Source organism: Calonectris borealis, chromosome 3 (genome assembly GCF_964195595.1).
Source record: "Calonectris borealis chromosome 3, bCalBor7.hap1.2, whole genome shotgun sequence".
Classification (NCBI taxonomy): Eukaryota; Metazoa; Chordata; class Aves; order Procellariiformes; family Procellariidae; genus Calonectris; species Calonectris borealis.
The window spans coordinates 99,848,237-99,873,801 of NC_134314.1; the positions used below are offsets into that span (position 1 = coordinate 99,848,237).

At 37.9% G+C, this 25,565-nt stretch overlaps 1 protein-coding gene across 1 annotated transcript in view; it reads left to right on the forward strand.

The window, feature by feature from the left end:
* Nucleotides 1–25,565, forward strand: part of THADA (THADA armadillo repeat containing) — a 166,036-nt gene that overhangs the window by 19,902 nt on the left and 120,569 nt on the right. Inside the window, exons 21-25 of the mRNA XM_075146933.1 lie at nucleotides 3,855–3,964; nucleotides 12,265–12,397; nucleotides 15,327–15,437; nucleotides 16,576–16,698; nucleotides 17,384–17,475. Coding sequence (XP_075003034.1) covers nucleotides 3,855–3,964; nucleotides 12,265–12,397; nucleotides 15,327–15,437; nucleotides 16,576–16,698; nucleotides 17,384–17,475 — 569 coding nt within the window. The remainder of the gene's footprint in view (nucleotides 1–3,854; nucleotides 3,965–12,264; nucleotides 12,398–15,326; nucleotides 15,438–16,575; nucleotides 16,699–17,383; nucleotides 17,476–25,565) is intronic.

Genomic DNA, 25,565 nt, shown 5'->3' on the forward strand with positions numbered 1-25,565 from the left:
GGCTGAATGTATAACAAATATTATAGGAAAAAGTGCGGGCATTTTCTCTGCAATTTTTACAACTGGCATTACCCTATTGTACCAAAAAAAGAAAAGAAAAAGAGAGGATTTAATCATAAATTACTAGAAATGTCAATACCAGAACTGCCGTGGCTTCAGACTTTTATTAAACACTTTTCAGTGTTGAGAAATAAGAGAATTGGATTTTGGTATCTTATGCGTATAAAGCTTTCCCTTAAAGTTGCCCATTCTTTTTCTTTATTCTGTAAGTATTAAAAGAGATTTAAGAATACAGAGGGGGAAAACTCAAGAGAAACCTTGATCATATTGCCTTGAGTCAGGGCTAAGTAATTGTTGAGAAAAATCTGGTAGCACCACTTGGCCATTCTCTGTCATCCTGTTGCAAAACCTTCCTCATCTTGTACCTTGCTTCATGTCCAGGTCAATAACTGTGTTAAATTGTACCTTATGGGATCAGTGTTATTGTCACAATTTATTCACACAAAAGAGCATAGTGAGTGTTGAATTTGCACGTAGTCTTTTGATTATTTTTGCCCCCTTTTTTAATTAAGCATGCAAATGAAAAGACAGTGTCTTTCGGTGCTAGTCCACATTAAGAAATGGCACAACAGAACTGTCCTTCTTGGTAGGCAGTGGTGTTAGCCAGCTACTCATGGCGCTAATTCTTGATTTCTCTTTGTAGCTGTTAATGCTGTCTGTTGTGGTATGTACCCATGTAGGAGAGGTTGGCAGAGAGGCAGCTCTTGTTTGATACTTCTTTTTTTTTGTTACTAGGAAGTTGGGACAACATCAAATTTGCACTTTCCTTGTCTTTTGCGTAAGAGATTGGGTTTGCATGGCATTTGAATGCCACTGTGCATACTGAGTACAACATCTTCAGCTCCTTGGTGTGGAGATGTGTGTATAGAGGAGTCTCAAAATACTGTATTTGAACTGGCAGTCTTCGAAGGCTAAACTATTTTGCGATGGCTACTTTGCCTTTAAAAATAGACATAGGAAGTGCTTAGTATATCTGGAGGAATCTCTCTATTCAAATACATATTCTACTTTTCTTTTTCCATCTGACCCTTAAAGTCCAGAGATGGCAGGATCAAAGCTTTGCCTGTTAAGACAATCAGTACAAACAGTATCATGTCCTAGTAACCACCACGTAATCAACAAAATGATACCTAATGAAGACTGTGTGTGGATTTTGTCATGTGATCTGCAAATGATAAGGCAGTGCTCCAAGCCTGGAGGAACTTTTAGTTCTTCCTCAAACTCCTGTTTATCTCACCTGTGAAGTTTTAAGGCAATTTTGGGAGATAAGCTTGCCAGAACCATGTACCAAAGTGAAAAGAAACAGATAGCAGAAGTGAAGACTTAGTACTGTCCCAGTGCCAGGGGTTCTGCTTGTGTTAACCCAACCGTCAGAGAGAGCTGATCCGAGGCCTTGTGGTGGAACACTGAAGTACATGGAAGGCTTTTAAGTACTGACAACCCTCGGTACTTGTTACTTATTTGTGCCACCGGTGCAAAAGTGTGCCTCCCATTGCTGCTTTGGAGTTTGTTCTATTCAAGGAAGAATTCAAACAAACAAAACCCCCAAACCCACCAGAAAACAACCTCTCCCCAGTTCCTAATGTGATCAGTCTGTCTCCTCTGGAGTTCAGTATGGTTGGCAATAGTTCTCTGGCTACTAGTTGTTTATAAATGAGATGCTTTTGCAGTCCTTTATGGGTTTAAAGCCATTCTCTCCTAATGGTTTGAAAAAAATACCCTCTAGAATGTAGAACCCTACTTTAGTGGCATCTTATTGCCAGGAAAATAAGATACGGAGGCACAAATGTCCCAACAATGTTTCTCAGAGAACTTTCGGAACCTCTTGTACAGAATTTATATCTTGAATACTGAGATTCTTGATCTCTGCAGCAAGCATGGCCCTGTAAATTGTTGACTGTTGCATTAGTAAGACTAACCTGTTGTACTCGAGGTTTTTGACCAAGGTGATCAAATGCATTTAAGATTCCCTGTTTGAATATTTTAACTTGAACCGAGGTGTTATTTCCTGTGCAAACAAAGTTGGTAGGGTCACCTTTTCTTGCAGTTGCTGTGGATCTTCGTTACTATGTAGGAAGTGTGAATTCCTTGACCTGTTCTCCATCCTGACGTATGAAGTGCTGGTTTTACGACACAAGGAAGCTGGATGCTCGTGCGTGGCATGATGCTATTAGATAAGAATCCATGCTTACGCACTTGCCTCAGGATTAGTCCTATGTCATTTGTGAGAACTGAGTTATGGCAGTGCTTTTTCTTCAAACTCTAGCCTATGAGAGGAAATGAATATATCGGAGTTCAATTTGAAGTAAGCTTCTGGTGAATGTGGCTGTTGCAAAAAGCTTAGAAATATAAATAGTAAAGTTGAAAGTTATGTGACCCAAAAAAAAAATTCATATGAATTATTCTAAAAATGTAAGAGTGGTGGTGGAACAGGGCAGTAATTTGATTTGCATGTGTATAGTTTTCTTGGTTTGGTTTTGTTTACGCACCTGGAGTGTTGGCCTGTCTGTGGGTCAGTCCCTTCTGAAAAAAGGGCACTTAGTCCTGCTTTTTCGGCTAGAAAGCTGAAACCCTGTAGGTACATAAAATAGCTTAAAATCCACTCAGAGAAATAACTGTTTTAGCTCAAATATCTCCAATTATTGTTTGTTTCACATTAGGTGGGGTTTAGCTGCTGGAAATAATAAGTAGACTTAGTCTCCAATTTATTTTTTTTTTAATTATTGCAATCTCATTGCTTGCGTAATATGAATTACTTAACAGTAGGGTGGAAAACCGTATAGCTAGATATGACATTAACTTCTCTGACATCTTAATTATTTGTCAGACTATTAGAGTATGTTATTTTATAAATAACAGAATGAGCAAAATTTTATAAGCAGCTTGACATGATTTTATGCTTGGTTTTATATAAAAGCTTTGAAGAACCTTTTGCTGAAGAACTTAGGAAATATTCCTGAAGAAAATTTTGCATAATAGAATTAAGTATGGGCTATGTGTTTTAAACAAATTATATTGAAAGTTTGATTTAGACCTTGAAAGTTTATGAGAATTAAAGAAAAAATAAAAAAATGTATCTTTTTGTAGAATGAGATTGTGTGGAATTGTAAGCTTCCAAACAACTTTTAAGAACTTGGTATCCTGGTAGAGCTCTAGAAAGTAACTATCAGTGAAAGTTTAGTTACAGCATTTAGCTTTTTGAGACTCTTAAATGTAGCTCTCATTACTATATATATATACATAGTCTTTTTTATTTTAAAATTGTTTCTACTAGTCAAAGGCAATTATGCAGAATCCTAGAACCTTAAAAATAGCTGAGGTAATTTGTTTCTCTTTGGCACATTTTGAAGTTTGAATTTCTTACCTTTCTCAGATATTTTTGTAGATGTTTGTTTCTGCTGTTATGATTTAGTAGATATTTTCTTTGGGATTTTAGGTAAGAATGAAGATAAACAAGAAGGATTCTAAGTTTTTTTCCCCTGAAAATCAGAGTTGTCCCTTTCTTTTCTTAAAATATGAATGTGTTCCTCTTGGGCAAATAGCTAATTTTATGTCCTTTATTTTTTTGGCCTTTTTTTAAGGACATAGCACTATCCCTTTAACCTGAAAAATTGAGTATAAAATTTGTTATTAAAGTAAGTGTTTTCTTATTATAGGACTTCTAGTTGCTTTTTGCTTTTGCCAGTGGCCTTTCCGACCAGGGAAGGATTGCTGCTTTTAATTGCAGAAGTATCTTGCACATATAAATGACTTGTCTGAATTTCAAATAGCTTTTTTCTTTTTTTCTTTTTTAGGTTAAAAATATTGGGGATTACTTTAAACATCATCTGCTGCAATCAAGGCATAGGGGTGCATTTGAATTGGCATACGCTGGCTTTGTGCAACTTACGGAAATGCTTTCCAGGTAGAAGATGGGCAACTTACTATGTTTTTAATATAATAGTTTTAACAAACTGTGCCATCTATCCTGAAACTGGCTGTGCAAGCAGATCCTTGATTTCATGTGGATTTTATTCGAGTTTGGCGTAGGCATGATTATGACATTAGTTACATGATGTCTGTGACTTGGACTGCGGTACTTATGGTTAGAGATGGTGCTTAGGCATTGAAAGACGATACAGACATTTAATGCTTGCTGCATTTTTCTCCATTTCTGGCATGCTAGTTTACTGAACAGCTCTCAGAAGCTCTTGGGAAAAGTAAGAGTGTAGAATTCTTTCCCCCCAGCCCCCTTTCCCCAGTCCTTTGTGAAAATGAATGCCAGACTTTTTGTTTCAGCCAGGATGTTTTCCTGGAAACTTTTATAACTTGTCATTGAGTTGTATATTCTGACATTTGGAAGACTACCTGGCAGTGCATCACAAGATGTGATATGCAATCTTTTTAATTTTTTTTTCTTTCCTCTTGTAACTTTATACTTTCCTAGAAGAACTAAATGAGCAGAATTGTCCTGAGGTCTGGGCAAGAGCGCTGGAATTTCCATTACATGCTTAGTTACCTATTTCAAGTGTTGGTAATGTTTCTTTGTCATATATAGTGATTATATCATATCCAGTTTTTAATAAGACAAATCAAAATCTCTACTGACTTTGTGGGGTTTGGTGGGGTTTTTTTAATGCAGTTTTTGGAAAGACCAGTCAAATTTTCAATTTGAAGTATCTGTATTTTCACACCAATGCCAGGTTAAGTAACCAATGTTCCCCTTTTGCCCCAAGTGGGCCAGTTTGAGGCAGTGATCTGTTTCTTGGGTTTTTTTGGGTGGTGCAGAGGAAGGAAGAGGGGATAGTTGGTTTTTTTGTTGTTGTTTGTTTTGTTTTTTAAAGAAAAAATAAATCTGGTGATGGAAACTCTTCAGTGTTTTTGGTACAGATCAGCTGCCTGACCAGGTTCACTGTGTGACCCCTCAGACAGTTTTCCCAACAGAACTGAGGGGTTGGTCTCTGGTACGGGATGTCGGTGGGGTAGCTGCGTGTAGGTACCAGCACTGCTACAGAAATTGGCATTTGACACATTATGGCCTTCATTCTGTATGCTAGTGAGATGTTAAACTATAAGCCACAGTTCTGTCGGCGATGTATCTGTAGAAGGTATGTTATTTCCTTTTATGTGCTAGCAATTGAAGCATTTTAAATCGGTCTGAGTAGTTTGTTGAGAGCTCACACAACCTTACTTCACACTTGATTATTTACTTAAAAAGGAAGAGAAGAAACTGACGTGTGATACTGTTCTTGCTTATCTTTTTGCCTATCTATATACATTATATATGCTTGTGTAAATGTTGTGTTCTCTTTCTATGCTATGAAAACTTGGTTCAGGAAGTTTTAAGGTGATGTATCATAGGAAGTTTTAAGGTGATGTATCAGGTGATCGCTTGGTGGCACCCTTTGTGGTGGCTTCTTATTAACTTCCCTGCTGGGCTAGATCTTTTCTGTTTTCAGTGCTGTGACTATTGAGAGAGCAGCTCCTACAGTGAGTGAGAAAAAGCTTGCCAAGATGAGTGACTGGAGACATAGTATCATGGACAACAGTTGAGGTGCTCCCACTTATCTGGGAAGCTTTCTAGAGAAGTGGTTGTATTGTCACATCAATTAGTGAATCTAATTTGAATGGGCTACGGAGCAGACATTTTATACTTTTGATTTTTCCAAGTCAAGTACAAAACATTGTTCTGCTGTCTGCTGCATACTTCTGGCTGCTGTTTATAGATACTTTAGCACACTATGCACTATTTCATTCAGTCTCCTGAATTGGATGCTGCACTTGCAATAGTGGTTTTTTTTAATTAAAAAAAAACAAAAAAAACCAACCCCCACTCTAACAGCAAAATCCTTCATTCTTTTCAGTGCTTCTCTTGCAGACCTCTGACATCATAACTTAAGACTTTCTGTATTGTTATCTAAACGTAGTTTCATATGTGAAATTTGCTTTTTTCCAAAGGCAGAAATAAGTTCAGATAACAAAATATTAACAAATTAAGGCATTGGTTTTCTTTTGAGACATATAGTGACAAATTAAAACGTGTTGTGCCAATAGCTAATATTTTCATGTCAGGCAGCATTTCTTTGAATGTTCATTAAATTAATATAGCATTCCAAATAAAGTAAGCTGTTAACAGTATAGAATGCATAGAAACAATTGCTGAATATTGAAGGATGTTATCCCTAGGTATGGTGGATGTGAATATAAACATGTGTTGATGTAAAAAAAATTCCATAGTTAAGTTGTACGATCTACTTTAGTTTCAAAGAATTTATTCTTTTCATCAGATTGAAGAGAGTCTGGCCATCAGAGTAACACTGTTTTTAAAAAAAAAAACAACAAACCAAACCCACAAAAAGCTTTTTACTACCACCAGCCTTTTTGAGGGGAGAAAGGAAGTGATCCAAACAGGTACAGCCCCAGTAGTCTGATCTCTGTCAATATGCAGGACTATCTAGAACAAACTTTGTAGGAAAGGCAAACTAAAAAGCAGGAAATACTGGAAAACGTAAAACGTGCTGTCAGTTTATAGCAGACTCTCTACATGGCAGACTAGCTGTTTTTCTTTGATTTTCAGTTTTTACATTTCTTTTAAAAGCTGAGGCAAATAGAGTAGAGCAAATCTACCCAGACTTCAGAGAAGTTCCCGATATGTTTGTTCCCTCTCCCTTTTTCTGCCATTGTATTTAATGGAGCACAATCCACTTAGCAGCTTTATATTACGTTGTAAAATGAAGAGCCAAGCTCAAGAGAACTCTGCTTCTCTGGAGGTTATTAAAACATTAACCAGTGTGTGTGTATCATCATCAAAAAAAGCACGCTTATATTTAAGTAATTTTCCTCTTCTGAATTAACTGTTCTCTAAAACAGTTTTTTGACGATGCGTACTGCTTAGTATTTTTAAAGTTAAGGTATTTCAAGTAGAGCAAGTATTCCTTTGGGAAAAGCCAGTTTAGAAGAAGCAGAGAGCAGCTCTGTGGAAGTACATTTGTTTCTGAAAGAAGATATTTGCCAGGAAATATGGGTGTCAAGGCTAATATTTATATTTAAAATAAAGGAGAAGGGAGACTAATACCAGAACAGCCAATGACTCTTTGGTTTGGTACTCCCGGGACACGAGGAGTATCTTGGGACTCTTCTCCAAAACGGGTGAGTTAAGTCTCTCGGCGAATGCAGTTGCCCTGCAGGTCTGTTGAATGTCCCGGGGTCTTTCCATTTACCCTGCTGCAGCTGAGGGGCTCCACTCTGCAAGTAAACCCAAACTGGCCTGCCTCTCTCCCTAGCTGCCAGGCTCACGGACAGTCTCGAAGCATGTGTACCAGAATCTGCATTAATTTACTGCTGCAACCACAAATACCAGAGGAGAAAGCCTTTGTCTGGGGCAACTTACAGTAATGTACAGCTTAAACATGATACCTTGTTGAACAGAATTGAACTCAAGACCTACAGAAGCATCCTTGACACTTTAATTCATTCTTTCTCGAAGACCCAGTGAAAAATCTGTCACTAAGACTGTGCCAAATCCCTTTCCCATGCTTTTATGAAAGACTCCAGTTGAACATGGTCCTTCACTTTTATAGCCAAACATTTTCTTAAAACTATATGCTGGAATATTTACCCTTTGAGCTCGCTTTTAGCTATACAACCCTTAAATACAGTTCTTTATAAGAACCAAGAGTAGGCTTCTTTCTAGACAGAGCAATGGTATTCAGACCAGTGTGAGTTAGTGGTGAAAGAAAAATCTTTCCTCCACAGAGATTTCTTATGAACCTGATGAAATTTGATCTCTGTCTTGACATTTGGATGTAAATTGCTGAGTCTGCTCTAAATATGCAAGTTGCCATTCTTCCTTTTCCCTGCTCCTATTCCTTCTGGTGGTGTGATGCTCCCTTTGTCGTGCCTGCTTAATATTGTCTGCAGCTGCATCTTCAGAAAACCATACAGTTACAAGACAAGCAACGTTCATATTGATGAAATAAGCAATGTTTTTTTAAAAAATATTTTCCTGTCATAGGCCCTGAGAAATTACAAATGCTCATCCGGTCCGATAATGTGGTGGTTAGGGAAAGTACCTGGAAGCCTCTGGGCATGTGTTTTAAACTTGAATCTCCTGTAATCCTTATAAATACCCAAACAATTTCTCTGTTCCACATGGTGTTTTGCCTATTTTGCTTTTATTTTGTTTAGTGAAGCTTTTCTGAGAGATCAAGTAGAACATAAAGATTACTGGAAATGTCAAAACCATGGTGTTGCATAGCTATGGCTGTAGTGCTTTGCTTCACTGAAGTTGCAGAATGCAAGGGGAAGGTTTGGGAAGAGTTCTGTCATACAGCGCAATGTGTTTATTTAGGAATAATGTATTTTGAACATTTAAAAATGTTCAAATTGGAGCTTAAATTAAACTAAGTGAACACAATTTTATGTATATGCAAAAAATTAGGACCATATCGTATAGTTTTCTGGAAAACTGTAATGATAAAGAAAAACCCTGCTTTGATTTTACATACGTTTTAATCCAGTATCAGTGGAAATTATTCATCTGTGCCTAGTCAATGTCTGATCTTCTGTAATATTTCTGTTGGAGAACTGGGAGTAGACCTTCCTAATCCTTTGCAGTAAACTGCTTCTGACTCATTTTGTTGCTCTGAAGTGACTGTAACTCTTTGCCTTCCCAGGCCCCTATATCTGCTGGGAAAACTTCTTGTAAAATTGAAAAATCATTGATGGACTTTCTAGTGAAATGTACTAGAATTGTCACTAACTTTTCAGCAAAAGTGTAATCGCAGTTGTGAAGGAAAGAGTCTAAAATGGAGAGAAATAAAATGGAGGGAAGAAACTGTTCTTATGTATTGTGATTTGCAGGGTTGGGAAGTACACTATATAATGAAGTACAAGATACAGTGTTAAGGCACTGCTCAGTTTGAAGACATGTTGATTTTTAACTCTGTCCATATATCATCCCCCCATTTCTTTTCCTGCTTGGTGAAAGAGATAGGGGTAATGATATTGTCTCTCTGAAATTTTGAGGCCAAGTGGGGTTCTCTCTGCTTTGCTGTACTGCTAGAGAAGCCTCAAAACACCACCTTTCTTGATGCACCTATGTAACTTGGAAAATTTTGCTTCATTTAGAGCAGATGCTATGAAAAAGAGGATGCAAGTGGAAGGATGTCGTCGTTTCAGAGGAGTTGTTCTTAAAAGTAGACATTTTCTAGGATGACTGTCGCGAATGAGAAAAGGAGGGGGCTAAGAATGCACCACCACAATGACGTATACCTTGAATAGTAATGTGTTTCTGAGGCTAGATTCTTGTCTCCTTATTTGTCTGAGAAGCGCCGGGGCAGTATAGAAACTAGCTTTATAAAGAATAGGAATCACATTACTTAAGTGAAAAAGAATAATACTAGTCTATTGAGAGAGGAAAAATGGTGAAAGAAAGCCCCTTTTTCCCCAGATAGGGACTGATTACAGCGATTGGAAACACTGAATTCTGGATATACCCACGTAGAAAATGCTTCTGGTCATGTGAAGTTTATGCCACAAACCACGGACATCCAGGAAGGCCAAATCCCAAGATCGGCCCTTTGTTCTTAACACACCATTAATTTTGGATAGGAGAAAATACAGCCATATGAGTTAGGGAGAGGGGTTTAGCTTTAACTTTGGATTGGCTTTTTGTACTCATTGATACTGACCACAGAAAGGGTTTTGGGCATGTATGAGATTGTTATAACCAGCAGACGGACAGACAGAAATTTGTGGAAAAACACTTACTGTACAACATCCTAAGTAATTTGTGTATCAAGTTACTGTGTTATATTTTAATTATCAACACCATTTGTTTGATCTGGTAAAAATAATTACTATTTAATTCTGGAAAATGACATTTGAGCTTGAGACCACCATTTTTACATTGTAAAGATTCATTATTCTTAAAATGTAGGGCCACCTGCTTCTTAAGACAATATTCTTCTTGCCAGACCATAAGGAGATGGAGCTGCCAAAATTAAGGGAGTAGTCATCTCCATTGCAAAGTCAATAGTCTCTAATGTTTCTAACTTTAAAGCAATAACCCTTTCACCTTTCAAAAAAAAAAAAAGTGCCTTGGTGGGTGACTGAACAAGGTAGAATTACTTGTGGCAAGATCAAAGCAATATGGTTTTAAGGGAGTCTGAAGTTTATTGGATTTCAGTATATTTCTCCTCTTTCTACTACTACTGCAAGGGGAAAACCCCTTCCGTTTACTTAAGAATAAAATATTCAATATGCTATGTAGCAACTTTTAAATATTTCCATAATGCTTTACTTTGTGTTCTTCTGCACCACAGCAGATGTGAATATGTCTCGTGGGATGTTTGTTTTTAATACTAAGATAACATACTGAAGAGAGATGAGCACTGTTCTTTGCATGACTAACCTAAGACATTTAAATTCTGCTTAGCTAGGGAGGTAAGACCAGCCACAGACACGATCAGAAGTAGTAGCTTTGCACGTGTTGACGTGGATGAAGAGAACTGCGAAGTAGAGTCTAGCTGCAGAGACCCACGGAGGAGATCCACGAGAAGCTTTGCGTGGTCTCAACCCTAGAATTGCATCCTCCTTGTGTACCCAAAAGTGAGCAAAGGAACATGTCCTGAAAGTAAGCAGGGGAAGCTAATTATCAGCAACGGAGATAGAGAAAAGTCAAAGAAAAGAGAACTTGCTGTTAGTTTTCCAGATTAATTTGCTTCTGTCACAGGCTTGGGGCAGGAAGTGCCTTTCTCTTATGCTGTGGTATGAGGTGACATACCCCTTGTGAAACCATGTTTCTCTTGCGTTCTGGACTGATGGTTCACATGCTGGCTGCTATTCTGAAGAGGTGCTGCCCTTAAAAAATGGGGAGAAGGCCTGACAGCAGTGTAAGAAACCTGTTGTGAAAATCCTAAGAGAATTACTGAAGAGTAAGAACTCTACTGTCTCTTCTGCTGACCTGTCTGGCACTTCCTGTGACCTCTGTTTTCTGCATTACTAATTTTCTGTTTATTTTGTAAAAGAAGGAAAGGAGGGTTTCACTACAGATTAAAGCCTCATTTGTTGTTCAGTATCAGGTTTTTAGCCAACCTAAATTCTTGCTTTCATAAGAGGAGGGCAAAGAAGGAGAGAGTAGATGTAGACCTTCCATTAGATTTTGTTTTTTTACGTCAGTACCTGCTGCCTTTTAGCTTTTCTTTTAAATTCTTTATTTCAGTCACATAGGTGGAAAACTTGATTGTATCTTACTGTAAGGTCTCCCTACTTAATCATGAATTTAATTATAGTTTATATTTTTAGTTAGGGCAAGTCCTGCATGGTTGAGATAATTGCATTTGTATTGCCCACAGTGATTAATTCTTTCTTCTACACTGAATCACGTGTCAAACCAGTGTGACAGGTTTTAATAACAACGTCTCGTTAATAGAAATTTTTGTAACAATGAATGATCCTTTTGGAACAATGACATAAGATTAATGAGCTGGTCTTGCACGCTCATATAGTACATTTCATTGAACTGATCAGCACCAGCAATTGAAGTAGACTTGAGTTCTCCTTGTCCTTGGAAGTCCTTTGCTTACAGGCAATGCTGAGTTTTATAACTGCAGAGGAGGAGTATTTGATGATAGGAGAGCAATTTGGGTGCTTTACCAAAAGTTTGACTGATGTAATATCTTAAAAAGAGCAGTATCTTTTGTTTTTCATTCCTACTACTGCTCCGAGCTTTGCAGGGATATTTACATAATATGTACTTACTGTGAAGGGCTTCAGTTACAAACATAATTGTATATGTTAGTTAATGTAAGGGTCACGCATCAGCTACTGTGTGACAGCGAAGGTACGAATTTGTAAAGTATCACTTCCTACACAGTGCCTGATGGGCATATGTCTTTGTTTTCTTCTCCAGAACAGGATAATCGTTCTGGGCAGAGGAGAAGAGTGGCAGTGCTGAAGCACAGAATCCTGTGTTCTGTTCAGTGAAATATTTTTTCCTAGTGGCACTTAATGAGTAGGGTTAATATAATTTGTGCCAACATTGGAAAAATACACAATTCTTTTTTTAAATCCTGTCTTATTTCTTAAAAAAATCTGTGTATACGCTTGGAGATGTTCACATATAGTAAGAAATATTCCTTAAGGTCACTCAATGTTTTCTTTAACTCTGTCCTAGTTTCTTACATATTTGTTTCATGTTTCTTACGTATTTGTTTCATGCAGATGTAACAGTGAGAGTCTGCGCAAGATGCCAGAGCAGTGGCTAAGCTGTGTGTTAGAAGAAATCAAATCTTGTGATCCTTCATCTACACTGTGTGCAACCAGACGTAGTGCGGGAATTCCATTCTACATACAGGTGCCAATTAATGTTGTTACCTCTGACTTCTTTTTATAATGTCCTTTCTGGTGAATACACTTAGTATTTATTTATTTTTCTTACTTCAACCCTGTTTGGTCAAACAGTTACTTTTTTTTATACAGACTTTGATTGCCTTTATGCAACCAAGAAGCCACATGTAACTAAACCATATTTGATGCTGTTTAGCACTGCAGTTCTATTGACTCTTGAGATTTTTGGCTTGCGGTAAATTTGAATAGCATTTCAAAAGACTAAGCTTAGGCCCTCTGTGGCCACTGTAATAATCTTGGCAAATTCATAAATTAATTCAGAGATTAAGTTAACCATGTAACTCTGTGCTGCTTCCATGCAAAGTGGGAGGGCGGTAAACTATGAGCAGACCATCATAGAATTGTAAAATGGTGGCCTAGAAAATACTACAAAGAACTTGGGAAGTCCACTCAGCAGTAATAAAGCAAGATGAAGTAACAGAGTCACACTAATTGGTGTTGACTGACAGTCTCGAGTGCAATGAATTAGTAGGTTCCTGAAGACTTATATCCGTGAGCCTGGGGCCATGCTCCCGCAGTCTTTCCGCTCACCATGTTACCATCAGCTCCACACATCCCAGCCTCCAGCTTCTGCCAAGGTCAGAACTGACAGCTGATCGACTGTCTGGCGGTGTTTTGTCTCTGCTCAAAGTACCACCTCCTACTGAGTGCCTCGCGGTAGTATGCAGCAGCTCATCTGCATCCTTGTGGGGTCAGTCACTGCAGAGTTGGTCCTGCAAATTACACTTAACCCGTTTCCATTCCTTCGCTCCTTAAAGCAGCCATGATTGCTTTCCCCTGAATAAACCTCCATCATTTTAATTTTCAACCAGTTTTCTAAGACAGCAGTCCAAGATTAACTATACGATTTGTAACTTTCTCCACTCGCTGAAGTATAGTCTCAAGCACGTTCCAAGAATCTGAGGGACTGCTGGGAGCAAGCTCTCCCTGCCAGGAGAATTCATCTTGCTTGTTTTCCACTCCGAGTTTGCCCTGAGAAAGTTGAGGCAGCCTGCTTCTGTCTGACCTCTCTTATGTCAGTCACAGCCTGCTCCTGGCTTCGCTAGATGCGTGTGTGCTAGGCAGCAGAGATCAGAAGTAGGGCATTGGTTTTAGAGACATTTTTCCTTTTCAGTTTCACCAGTTAAAGATCTTTCCCTTTTATATTTGTAAGTTGTCTGCAAAATGAATTTGGTGATTTCATGTCTTCTGGTTTCCCCATTCACACCACAGAGTTTGAATCTAGTGGGCGTTAGCTAGCATTAATCCTGAGAATGTGAAAAAACCAAAAATGTTTGAATCAATTTTTCGTGTAAAAAGTTACGCTGTCTAACGTAAGGACTAGGTGGACCCAACAGTATCCCATTGCAGAAAACGTGTGTAGCCTGCAGTTCGCCTACACTACTGAGTTCATATGGCAAAGCTTGCTCTGTACCATAGCTGCTTGGATAAACAGGTCGGATGCTTCTATTTTGACAGCTTTGGAAGAGTACAAAGTTAGTCTAGTCAATTAATGAGAAGGTTTGAAATGAACATTGGGATTAGTCTGAAATAATCTATTTTCAAATTGTAATTTTATTGTAAAGAGAGGCGATAGTGTTCATTGGCAGTAGTTCTGAATGTGCCCGTAGCACTCAGTAAAATGAATTAAGCCTTAAATAACATGTTACATTATAAAAATACAAGTTGTAATGCATATCCTAGCAGTACTATAATAAGGTTATTTTATTAATGCATAAAATTGAGACTCAGTGTGGTCTCTTTGCCATCTGCTTCCTATGACATTTATTCTTGTTTTACTAAAACACATCTGTTTTAATGATAATATGTAATTTTTAAGGTTATGAGCATTTTAAATGACCTATTTAAAATAGAAATATTATTACCTAATAGTACAAAGGTGCAGCTCCAATTAGTGGGTGAGGAAATGATGGGAAAATACTAGTTACAGCTTTAACATTTTAGGGTATGAAATTTTAGTCTTCAGTTAATTCTCCTCTATTTTATACTTCATGAATACTTTTTTTCCCTTCCATCTGCTTCTCCCATTGTTAAAGGTACTGGTGAACTGACAGTGACTACTTCTGGGTTTCTGCGTAACCTCTATACTTCATTTGGCTTGCAGCTGATCCATTTGGTTGTTCTTATGTGATGTAAAGTACTATTAAATATCTTGTTTGAACTGATGCTGAACAGAGTCTTGGCCCCAAAACACAAATGGATAATAATTTTTTTATTAGAAATAAGTGATTTATGATTATCCAGTTGTACTAAGTTGGACAAATTTAGCAAGAGCTACTAGACAAAGAGAGAGAGACTGTTTTAACTCCAGTCCTGAATTTTAGAGGACTGAATTAGAGTATTTTCATCTCAGCTGGATGTCCTACCCATTGAACTACTATTTGGAGATGGATGCATCTCTTCTCTCCTTTTAAAAACGGGCTGCTTGTTTTATCCTGTTTTTCAAACCAGGATTTATTCTTTGGCCAGCCTGTGTCATCTTAAATATGTATGTTATTAAACTAAAAAAAAGTCCACACTAGGAAATGTAAGTATGTATAATATGGCAGATACTTTCACTGTAATAAATACTATGATTTTTTTTGGTGTGTGATAAATTATTATCTCTTACATACAAGCAAATTTTCTCAGGCAGATGGATAGTGCATGAGCAAAGTTTTCTTACTGGAACAGTGAATGCTAAGAGGCTTTGAATGAAACTTAAGAGTTAAAACTGAAACTTAACATTTTGCAAATTTTTCTTTAGTCCTTGTGTATGGTCAGAAGCTAGGCTGTAATATGGTAAATACAAGAAAGTGGAGCAGAACTGGTAGTAAATAAAAATGGCGAGAAACACCTGATTTTTTTCTTTTTTTTTTTTTTTAAACTTTCTGTAGGCTTTGTTAGCTTCAGAACCAAAGAAAAGCAAAACAGATTTGCTGAAAATGACAATGAAAGAATTGATATCTTTGGCTGCGCCTTTGAATGAATCAAGTGTAATTCCCCAGGTAAAATACAGCCTCCCATCAAAAGGCAAATGTCAAAAAAGTGTTTGCGTTACTTCAAACAGTTAAGGAAGTTTGTGTGTGTTTTTAATAAGGATATTTTGTTTTTATTATCTATAGCTAGATTTTAAAACATGTTTGCATGTGCAGAGGTTATGAAGTTGCTGGAATTTGCAAGTGCATAAGGTACTAAAAATGGATTGGTCATTATTTTATAATTTTTTTTCTAGTACAGCAAATACAGTCATATTCATTTTGAATTTATATGATCAGTTTATTGCCTGTAGTATATTTCTAAACAAATAGATGAGTAATTTCCTTTTTTACAAGGAAATTAACAAGCAAGCATTTGTTTACATTTAGAGTAAATAAATTAGTTGCATAAATCATATTGTGTGCAGTAAAATACGACATGAAAAGTGATTTTATGAATACTTAGTAACTTCTAAAACTTAAATATATACATTTGGAATGCATAAAAGTTTTATTTTAAAGTCAAGATCTCTATCTTCAAAATGTTGTTATTAAATACTTCATCTTTCTGTTTGTAAGTGCAAGCCATAATTTGTTGACAATACATAGAAGTATGTTCTAATGGCTCTGCCAGATCTTCTGCTGGTATAAATTTATGTAGCCTTGTCAAAGTCTGTGAAGCTACACAGATTACCACCTTTCCCTACAGAGAGTAGAGAAGTATCAGAAAATGCTCCATATGGTGAAGCAAGCCTGGCTGTCAGTTTTAGCTTAATATTGTCCTCCTGTGAGTTGTAGTTTATTTTTTCTCACAGTATCTACAGCATGTCAAGAATGTTGGAAAAGATGATTCTAAACTTCGAAGTTATTTTTACAGGCATGATAAGCTAAGGAAAAAAGAATGCTGGCCTTCACTTGCAATGCCTGGACTATACTTCTTAGAGGAATATATTTTTAAACTGTAATTTGTTTTAACAGTGTTTACTGCTACATTGTTTTAATGTATTTTTTTAATATCAGTATTCTTGTATTCAATATGGAAATAAAGTGGTGTGAATGTGCATATGGATTATTTTTGAATGATCACTGCTGTAATTAACATACATTAAATTTAAGATATTTTCCAATGAATATTTTTTTTTTTTAATTATTTCTTCTACCCCTACAGGTTCATGCTTTAAATATCCTTCGAGCACTGTTTAGGGATACACGTTTAGGTGAAAACATCATGCCTTATGTTGCAGATGGAATACAAGCAGCAATTCTAGGTTTTATGTCACCTGTCTGGGCAGTAAGTTAATTCTTAATTTTGCCTCTCTAATTTAACAGGATATAGAGTGGTGCTGTTCAGCAAAGCTTTGGTCATGTTTATAAATGGCAGTACCATGACTTCTGGAATGTGACATGGTGTGGTATTGTAAGGTACAATAAAGAATAATGTAGACCTGCAAAACAGTCATAGTGGTCACGTTTTTTGGTTTTGTTTTGGTTTTTCTGTAATGTGAAGCACTGATATTGACAAAAAGTAGGGACAAAGATTACCTTATAGATAAAAATATATCTGGCTGTTAAACTTTGAGTCAGTGCACCTAGCTAGGAAGGAGTGCATTTACATTCATTCTCACTGTTTGCTTTTCAATAAAAGATAGTATTCCATATGGCATATTAAGGTAGAACATTTCATGATCTGCCATGCATAAGGGTGAATGCTTTGAACCGCTGGACGTATCCCTTATGTTAAACATGGACATCTCCAAAAAAAATCTGAACTTTCTGTTAGTGTCATCTTGATTAAGAGGAAAGATGCTCTGAGTTAATTGTTTCCATGTGCTGACCTCTGAGCAATAGGCATGCTCTGTCCTTCACTCAGCTGTTCTTCTTTTCGACTGTACATTAGTGGCTGCATTTTAAAAAATATTAGTATATTTCAAAGGGATTTTTAAAACATAGTTCATGTCCTTTTCTTTTTCCTTTAGGTAAGAAATTCATCTACACTTCTCTTTAGTGCTCTGATTACAAGAATTTTTGGGGTTAAAAGAGGGAAAGATGAAAATTCCAAAAAAAATAGGTAAGCTTCACTTGGTACCAATTGTAAGTTTGCAAAACATGACCTTAGCCAACAACAATTTGAAAATGTTGCTTGCTTTATGGATATATTTGAATCATGATGTTACAAAAACATCTAGCTTTGCTTAAACTATGCTGCCAAGAAATAAGTGGTAGGGCCAAAAATATCTGCTGTTAAGCACTGAGAGTTCATTTGTACTCACGTGCAATTTCACGGAAGGGGAATGTTGCTGAGAGATTTTGGTACCAGTGGCTCTTCCAAATGCCCAGTCTCTCTTGTGGTCACAAACTAACCCTATTGCTCTTGACAGCAAAGAGAGGGGGGTGAAGGAGAAGAGGAGCAAAGAGAAGTGCGTTCCCTTACCTCTAGAGTAGGCCTGGAGGTAATCTCATCCCTACTTATTTGAGATTTTTTTCCCTTTAGTCGTCTTACTCTAGAACACCCAGTTCCTCTTTCATGTCTCTTTCCTCCAAGCTCCAAAAATTGCAGCTTGCGAAGCTGCTTCTCTTCCAAGGGATTCTGCTCTTGAACTCTGTAGTCCTGCTCCAGATCCTCTACTATTTCACTTTCTTATGTAAAACCAATTCTCCTCTGACTCTTAAAACTCCCCGGTCCTGAGCATTCCTGTTTCTCTGCGCCCTCCAGTTGGTGCACAAGCACCCCTGTGTTGTCTTTGGCCTTCAGCTCCTTCCTTTAGCCTCTGCAGCAAATGAAGCATGCTCATGCCCTGTGCTCTGTAGCTGAGGTTCCTGCTCTAGTAGGGATGTTGAAAATAACCCTGGACACAGAATAAACTCATTGAAAAATACTCCTGGGTTTGTCTGCGGGGCCATAGAGTGGTCATGCTATGGATATTATGGTAACTGTTTCAGAAATTCCTAATGGATTTTCAAATCACGGACAAGGTATGCAATTTCTGAAAGAAGGCAATTGTTATGATTTACCTTCAAAAATTCCACTCATTATACAGTGATTCCTTAGAGTTGATCTATGTAGCTAGTATAATTTTCATGCACATTATGAGAAACTAAATGTCCTGGGATGATACTAGTCTTTCATCTTTTAAGTGATAGGTGCCATTTTAGCTGTTTGAAATAATTAATTTCAGGTCACTTGAAAAATTAGTTACTATGCATGTATGAATATGAGGAAAAAATACAGGCGGGAGATTGGAGGGAGATTTCCCTTAGAAAATAACTCTTCCCCCAAAAACGATTTGAAATGCCATCTCCCCTACTGCATGAAATTATCCCTGCTTTGTCATAAACCCCAAACACTTCTTGCTCAAACTTGGAATTCACTCCCATAACCCCTGAAACCTAAGCAGAGCAATAAAAAGTTTCTCATTTCTTGCCTTCTCACTTTGGTTTTGTAACAGCATTTAAAGTTGGGTTTTTTTTTTAATTTCAATATTGAGCATTTATTGAAAGAGATACATACCTCAGCTTTTTTAAGCTTGCATCCTAGGGGAAAACTTCACACTAATTTTGCAGTGGGAAGGCAAACTGACTTCTCAAATACACGCAGTGTGATGAGATACGTAATCTGAGATTTGTTTGTGAAGCTGCAGAAAGTAATGCATTTGAGCATCTGTTGGGGATGGGAGATACCAGAATGAAGGAAAGTAAACTTTTATATAGTTGAATTGAATTAATTAAAAACAATGTTAATTTTTATGTAACTGGCTCTGTTGACTTGCTTCTCTGAAGGTTTTTGTTTATAGTAATTTCTTGGTAGTCACTTTGGCCCGAAAGATTTTAAAGCTGGGCTGGCTTCTTTTTCTTCCTCTATTCATTTAGCAATTTTACATTAACGTTGTACATAATCAGTTCTACTGTTTCCCACATGTAATCGTCAATACCACAAAACAGGGAATGGGAAAACACTGCTAAAGACAGGTCAGTGAGAGACAGGAGATATGAAAACAGAGGCAGAGATTGGATTTCAAGTTTCTGACTCCTGTCTCTACCGGAGATACTGATTTAGGAGGAGAAGGATGTAGAGGTTGTTTGGCTATTTTGTTTGTAAAGCTTTTTCATCAGAACCCTGCCGGTGGGTTAAAGGTAGGTTCTGTTTGGGAAGAGGTCTGACTTTCAGTGGTTTGGCACCACGAGGTGTCACCGTTGCTGCACAGCTCCCTGCAGCCACATCCCTGGGGTGCAGCTGCACTTCTCTTTGGGAGCTCTAAACTTGTTTTTAGTGTTTTGCTGGAACAGAATTCATATATTAAAATGAAGTAATTTATTTCCCCCACTTTTAAATCTGGCAGTTTACTTCACAAGCATTTTAGCAACTTTCATCTATAGGAGCTGGTGTGAAAGTTATCTGGGTTTGAGCTGCTTGTTCAGTTGCCTGCAGGATGTTCTGTTTGCATTAAGGGGCAGCCTGTCTGTGGACAGAGACAGAGGCCAACTCTCTGATGCTGCCATTAGGACCTTGCATAGGTTTGCAGTTTGCCTGATTTTAGGTTAGGGGTTTAAATCTGTCTGTTCTATGCCAGCGGGGAATTACCTTATTGCTGTGCTATTCTGGGCATCTGTCTAAAAAAGGATGGACTTTCTGGTTGTTTTCTCAAGAGGAGTTCCTATGAAACTGATACAATTGGGGTGGTGGAGAGTTTTGTGTAGACTTCCAGAAGAAAGCTTTATTGGAACAGTACTGGCAGTCTAATTCCACTGCTATGTTTCTTTAACATACTTTGTGTTATGTTTCCCTTTTTTTCTCTTATCTCCACTAAAAATTCACATATAGCATCCTTTGTACAAAAATTATAGGCCTATCATGTCTTTTGCTGCTTTTTAGTCTGCTGATACTATGTTCCATTCCCTATTTATGTTAATTTTGTACATTGTAATTGCCATGCAGCTGGGGTGTTTACGTAGTGAAACACAGTGGTGATCTGTTATTTGATGATCTTGATCAGTTGTGAAGCATTGGATTGAATGACTGAATGAACTATAACCTATGTCTGATCAGTAACCTTGATTTAATTTGTTTTTTTTCCAGGCATATGTAAAAGAATGATGAGTTTGGGTTTTTGTTTTGATTTCTGTTTATTTTTGTTGTTGTTGTTGTCTGCCTCCAAGCATTCCTGTGTCATTTTGGGTGTGAAAGGGCCCCCTCACTCCGTGACAAAGAGAGTGAGGGGATGCCAAACTCTGCTGACAGACATTTGAAGTTACATCTGCAGTGGTCATCCCTACTGGAGAGCAGAGGCAAGAAACCATGTTGAGCTGGGCTTTGTGATCATTGAAAGGGCTTTAGGAAGGTTAGCCCGAACTGTCTGTCTCAATCTGAGAACGAGGCAATACTAAATTATGCTAGAGAAGGTCCGTTCTCTGAAAACTTGATCTGCAGTTTTGAGGAGACATGGATTGAAGAAATTGCCAACTACGCATCATGGCTCAGGCTGCTCGGTTGTGCTGCTTCAGTTGTCGGTGGGACTCTGCTGTGGGCCATCTGCAACATGGTTGCATCAACAGCTGTATAGGTACAACTGGGGAGTGGAGAGCTGGGGCAGTGAAGGAGAGGGGTTTCTTGAGCAGAACTCTGGGCTGATGCCAAACTTCACTCTTAAGAGTTCACTGGAAACTTGAAGGGACTACTCTACATCATGCTCTACAGGGGATGCAATCATATCCTGTTTTCATTAAATATTGATGTGTCTTTTTAATTTTAGCATGGGCAGGGAAATAATGAACTGGAAAATTAATACTTGAAAAATAACAACCGTGTGCAGCTCTTGCAAGTAGAAGAGAGAGAAATTATGTGAAGACTGTTTACAGTGGTCCATGCAACTATACAGATTGAGCTTTCTCTTTCTAGTGAAAAGAAAGTTAGAAACAAAGAAATTTTCTCTCGGTTCTCTCTGAGAAAGACTGTACCAAAACTTCTAATGCTGCTGTAAGTGTGTGTGTGTGTGTGTGTATTTGGCTAAATGATGCTTTGAATTCCAGATAATTGACATTTTAAAAATAGTCCTGTTAACACTTACCTGTACGAGGGTTTATTTTAGTTTCTGTATACTTGATTTGGGAATATAATTTTCTTAAATGTTATGATAATTTCAAATCTACAAGACTTGGAATAGTCTAGTAGAAAGTTCTAGCCACATAAATACAAAGTGAGGAAGGGTTGGAAAGGAGTCTTTGCAATTAGCCCGTTTATATTTGGTTACAGAAAGTGTGCTCTGCATAGGTACATCACAGTGTGCGTTAGAGAAAATAACCACCCCTTCTCCGAGCCCTTCACAGCACAGGTATTTATGTTAGTTTAGCCAGTCACTTCATACTCGGGGGATGCTAGGTCCGTATCCTAATTTGCCTAGCTACCACGCTATCAGCTGCGACCTGTTCCCCGCCCCTACTGCCATTCAGCGCTTGCTCCCGTGCTGCAGGTGCCGGGGCTGCACTGGGGCCTGCCCTCCGCCCGAGCCGTGGTCTGGAGAGGGGGCTGCCATGGCCCAGGCACGTCCTCCCACGGGCTGCTCTGGAAGCAGCACTCTGAGGGGCACGTTGAAGACCCGAGGACTACACTTGGTTTAATGCAAATTGATTGAAGTAGGACTTTGAACGGCAGTGAGTTCTGTAGGCTGATGAGTTTGCCTCTCATGTTTTGATTAAATAGCCATTTCCAGTTCTCTTGGGTTTCTACATCAGCAAATGTAGATTTGCTGATTCTGTGCACTTTTCAAGAAGCTGGGGTGTAGTGTATGCTTAATAATTCTGTTTTTTTTTCCCACAGGTATTTTTTTTTTCCTGTTAGTGTTGCTACAGATTGCAAATCATCTAAAGTAAATGTTTGCTCTAGTTGATTGTAGGCTCCATTATTCATCACACGAAAAATTAGGATGTCTTGAGATGAAGAGATTCCAAAAATAAAATGGAGTATATATTGTGATAGTTAATGCAGATCTGTACATGAAAGTCAAAATAACTTACATATAAAGTCGAATGAAATTAATTTTGAAATGTAATTACATTTCTTATCATAGGGGAATTCTCTTCTGCTCAAATGAGGTACAGCAGTAATAGTGATATTTTCACCTAAATTCTTACACACACACACACATATATGTGTCTATATATTGTCTATATATGCACTATATATATGTGTATATACAATACTGGAGTACAGACCAGTGGTCTGTAGTCCAGTGCTATACACACACACGCATATATTGGAGACCTTTTTGGTCTGTAGTCCAATGCTAATTAAAGCTGCTATTGCTTGTTACTAGGCAAGACTATTCTCATAAAATACCTGGTATTTCTGGCTTTTTATCTTTTTTTAAAGGATGAGCATGATCAGAAATTGCCTTTGAGGCAATTTGCCATTTCACTTGGGAAAAGCTTTAGTCTTTAGAGTAATAAAAAAGGATCGTACTGGCTTATCTGAAAATGGAATTTTTTGAGTTGGAATATAAATGTTGCAAAGTCCTCAGAAAGAATAACCAATGGCCTCAGGTAAGAAAGAATGGGGGGTGAGGAGAATTCCCTTAGCTTCTCACCTTGGTGGAGGAGGTTCCAGGAAGGAAAAGCTTAAACTCTTTGATTAAAAAGCAGTCAAGGCTGAAATGGTACAGTGCAACATGGTGATTTTTGCACAAAGTAACTGGTGCATATATGTATATGTTTGCATTTTGGGAGGGGGGAAGCTCCTATGTACTTAGACTCTAGTGAAGGGAAAATGCATATGCAGAAAAATACTTAGCTGTCAACACACATTTTCTGTGGAGTAAACATTCATGCTGCTAGGAAATTGAGTATGAATACTGTGATATTCTCAGTGTTGGTTTAGATATATTTGAAAAAGGAACAACTTTAATTGCCATCTACATAGTCCTTCTTTAAGTCTTTATTTTCATTGATAGCTGTCAGTAAATGTTGATGACTATCAATAACTTCAAGCACTTGGAAAGGAGAAACTGATGTGTGTAGATATGAACAGGTTTTGAAGATGCACTATTGGCTGTGCGGCAGTCAACATGCACGACTGCCCTCTGCTTGCTTTGTTTTTATTGCAAGTTGAGTGTTCAGCACTTCTCAGTAAGTGGTTGCTTGCACACTTGAAGGTCACTCAGTAAAACCAAATTAACTTTCAAAGACACTAGTTTGGTTTTTTTTTCCTCCTAAATTGACATGTACTTTAACGTTAAGGTTTTGTATGAATGCTAAGGTTTTTAAGACCATAAATAATTGCATTTTACACTGTGAAGGGTTAGAGGAAAACACTGCAAATTGAATGTTCTAATGCAAACCTCTCTTTTCATGATATTATCCCTAAATTAAATGAATCTGGTATTATCTTCCTTTTCACTGAGCCACTCTAGAGTTGTAGCTTAAAGTACATAAAATACATCGTAAATACATGATTCGTGTTGAATGTTCCACATCTGGCAGGCTAACACTTCCAATATTTCTAACTTAACAGCTGAAAAATCTGTCTTACATCAATGATGTTTTGTCAGTCTTAACAACAACTTTATTAGACGTTTGCATCTAATCATCGTACTGGGCTCTGATAGGACTTCTGAGATGGGTCTGTGTTGCCTACAGAGGAATGGCCAGTACTATTTTGGGATAAGCTGAAAGAAACTTTGGTGGCACTAATGTGGTCAAGCTGTAATGGCACATCAGTGTCGTAAAATCAGATGGCCCTTAGGAGAGTTTCAGTAGAGGTAATACTCAGGTTGACTCTAGCCCGTAAATGCTTAGTGCTGGCTTGGAGACGCACCACTAGCAGTAGTCCTGTGTGCCAGCTGAGGTACAGCTACGTGTGAGAGGATGCTGACCGCAGCGACGGGTCTGCAGGAGGGGCAGCGGTGAGGCAGCAGAGCACTGAGCCTCTTGTGCCGGCTCCAGCAGGGAAACGCAAGTATGGCTTGATTCACAAAACTGGCCTCTGTACCTCTTGGACCGCATGCTGTGGAGGGAAGAATTGGGATTGCTTTATCTTGGATCTCATTAGTGATTCCCTAGTGGATTTTCTCTGGCAACTTTGGTCTGTTGCAGCTTTTCAGTTGAAATACTGAGTCAGTGACAGTGAGGTTTCACGAGATGACTGAGCCATTTAAATGCCTCTTGTCCTTTTCCTCTAGCTCCTTCTGTGCCACATTTTGCAGCCTGTTCCCTCCATGCCACCTTAGTTATTCCAGTGAATGCTTGTGAAGTAGTTGTTAAGATTTTGATGCAGTACATTGTCTTATGCGGGGGTTGTTTTTGTTAAAAAGAAATCCCTCCCCCTTCTGCCTGCCAAAAATAGGCCAATAGGCCACATTTATTTTGCTCAACTTTTTTGTTTTTAATGCTCTGGCTCTTTTTTTTTTTATTGACTTTGACAGATTTAGAAGACTTAATCTCAGAACTGTCTTCAAGAAAACATGCAAAAGTTCAGGCTGACTCAGATAACCGTTATGGCTTTTACTGATTAATAGTTCAATAACAATGTGCTTGTTTAAACATAATTTTGAACAGGCTTCCTATTTCTAAGTGCCTTTATAATAGGAATAATGATGATAAGGTGCTATTAAACTTGTAAATTGAAGGGAAAATTTATGTAAGTTTTGTGCAGAAACAAGACACAAATTGAAAACAAGCTCCTAAAGAAATCTGTTTCCCTCTGTGTTACTACTTCAATTATTCTGTTTGTTTTACAAGTCTAATCTAAAACTATCTAAAATCCCCTGTAGCAGAAGATATAGACTGCTCTTCTTGAGGATGCTCTGTGTCTATATGATTTCTGCTGATTTTAGGAACACAATATGTTCATCTATCTGAAATGCCTAAAATCTACAGAACCATTTTTACTTCAAGATTTTATCTTGGATATAGAGAGTCAGAAAAACGTTAACCCACATAAATCCCAGTCAATCCCCAGTCTTTGGGGCCTAAACACACACTTAAAGCACTGGTGTGCAAATGTGTATCTGTGCTCTCCTGAACAGGGAGGATCTTCATAACATGCTGTCTTAAGTCAGAGCCAGAAAATAGGAAGATGAACATGGTAAAGTGACCTGCATGAAAATTTACCCAGAATGAAACATCCTAAAAATATATGTGCTGGTAACTTCAGTCCATTCATTTATTTTA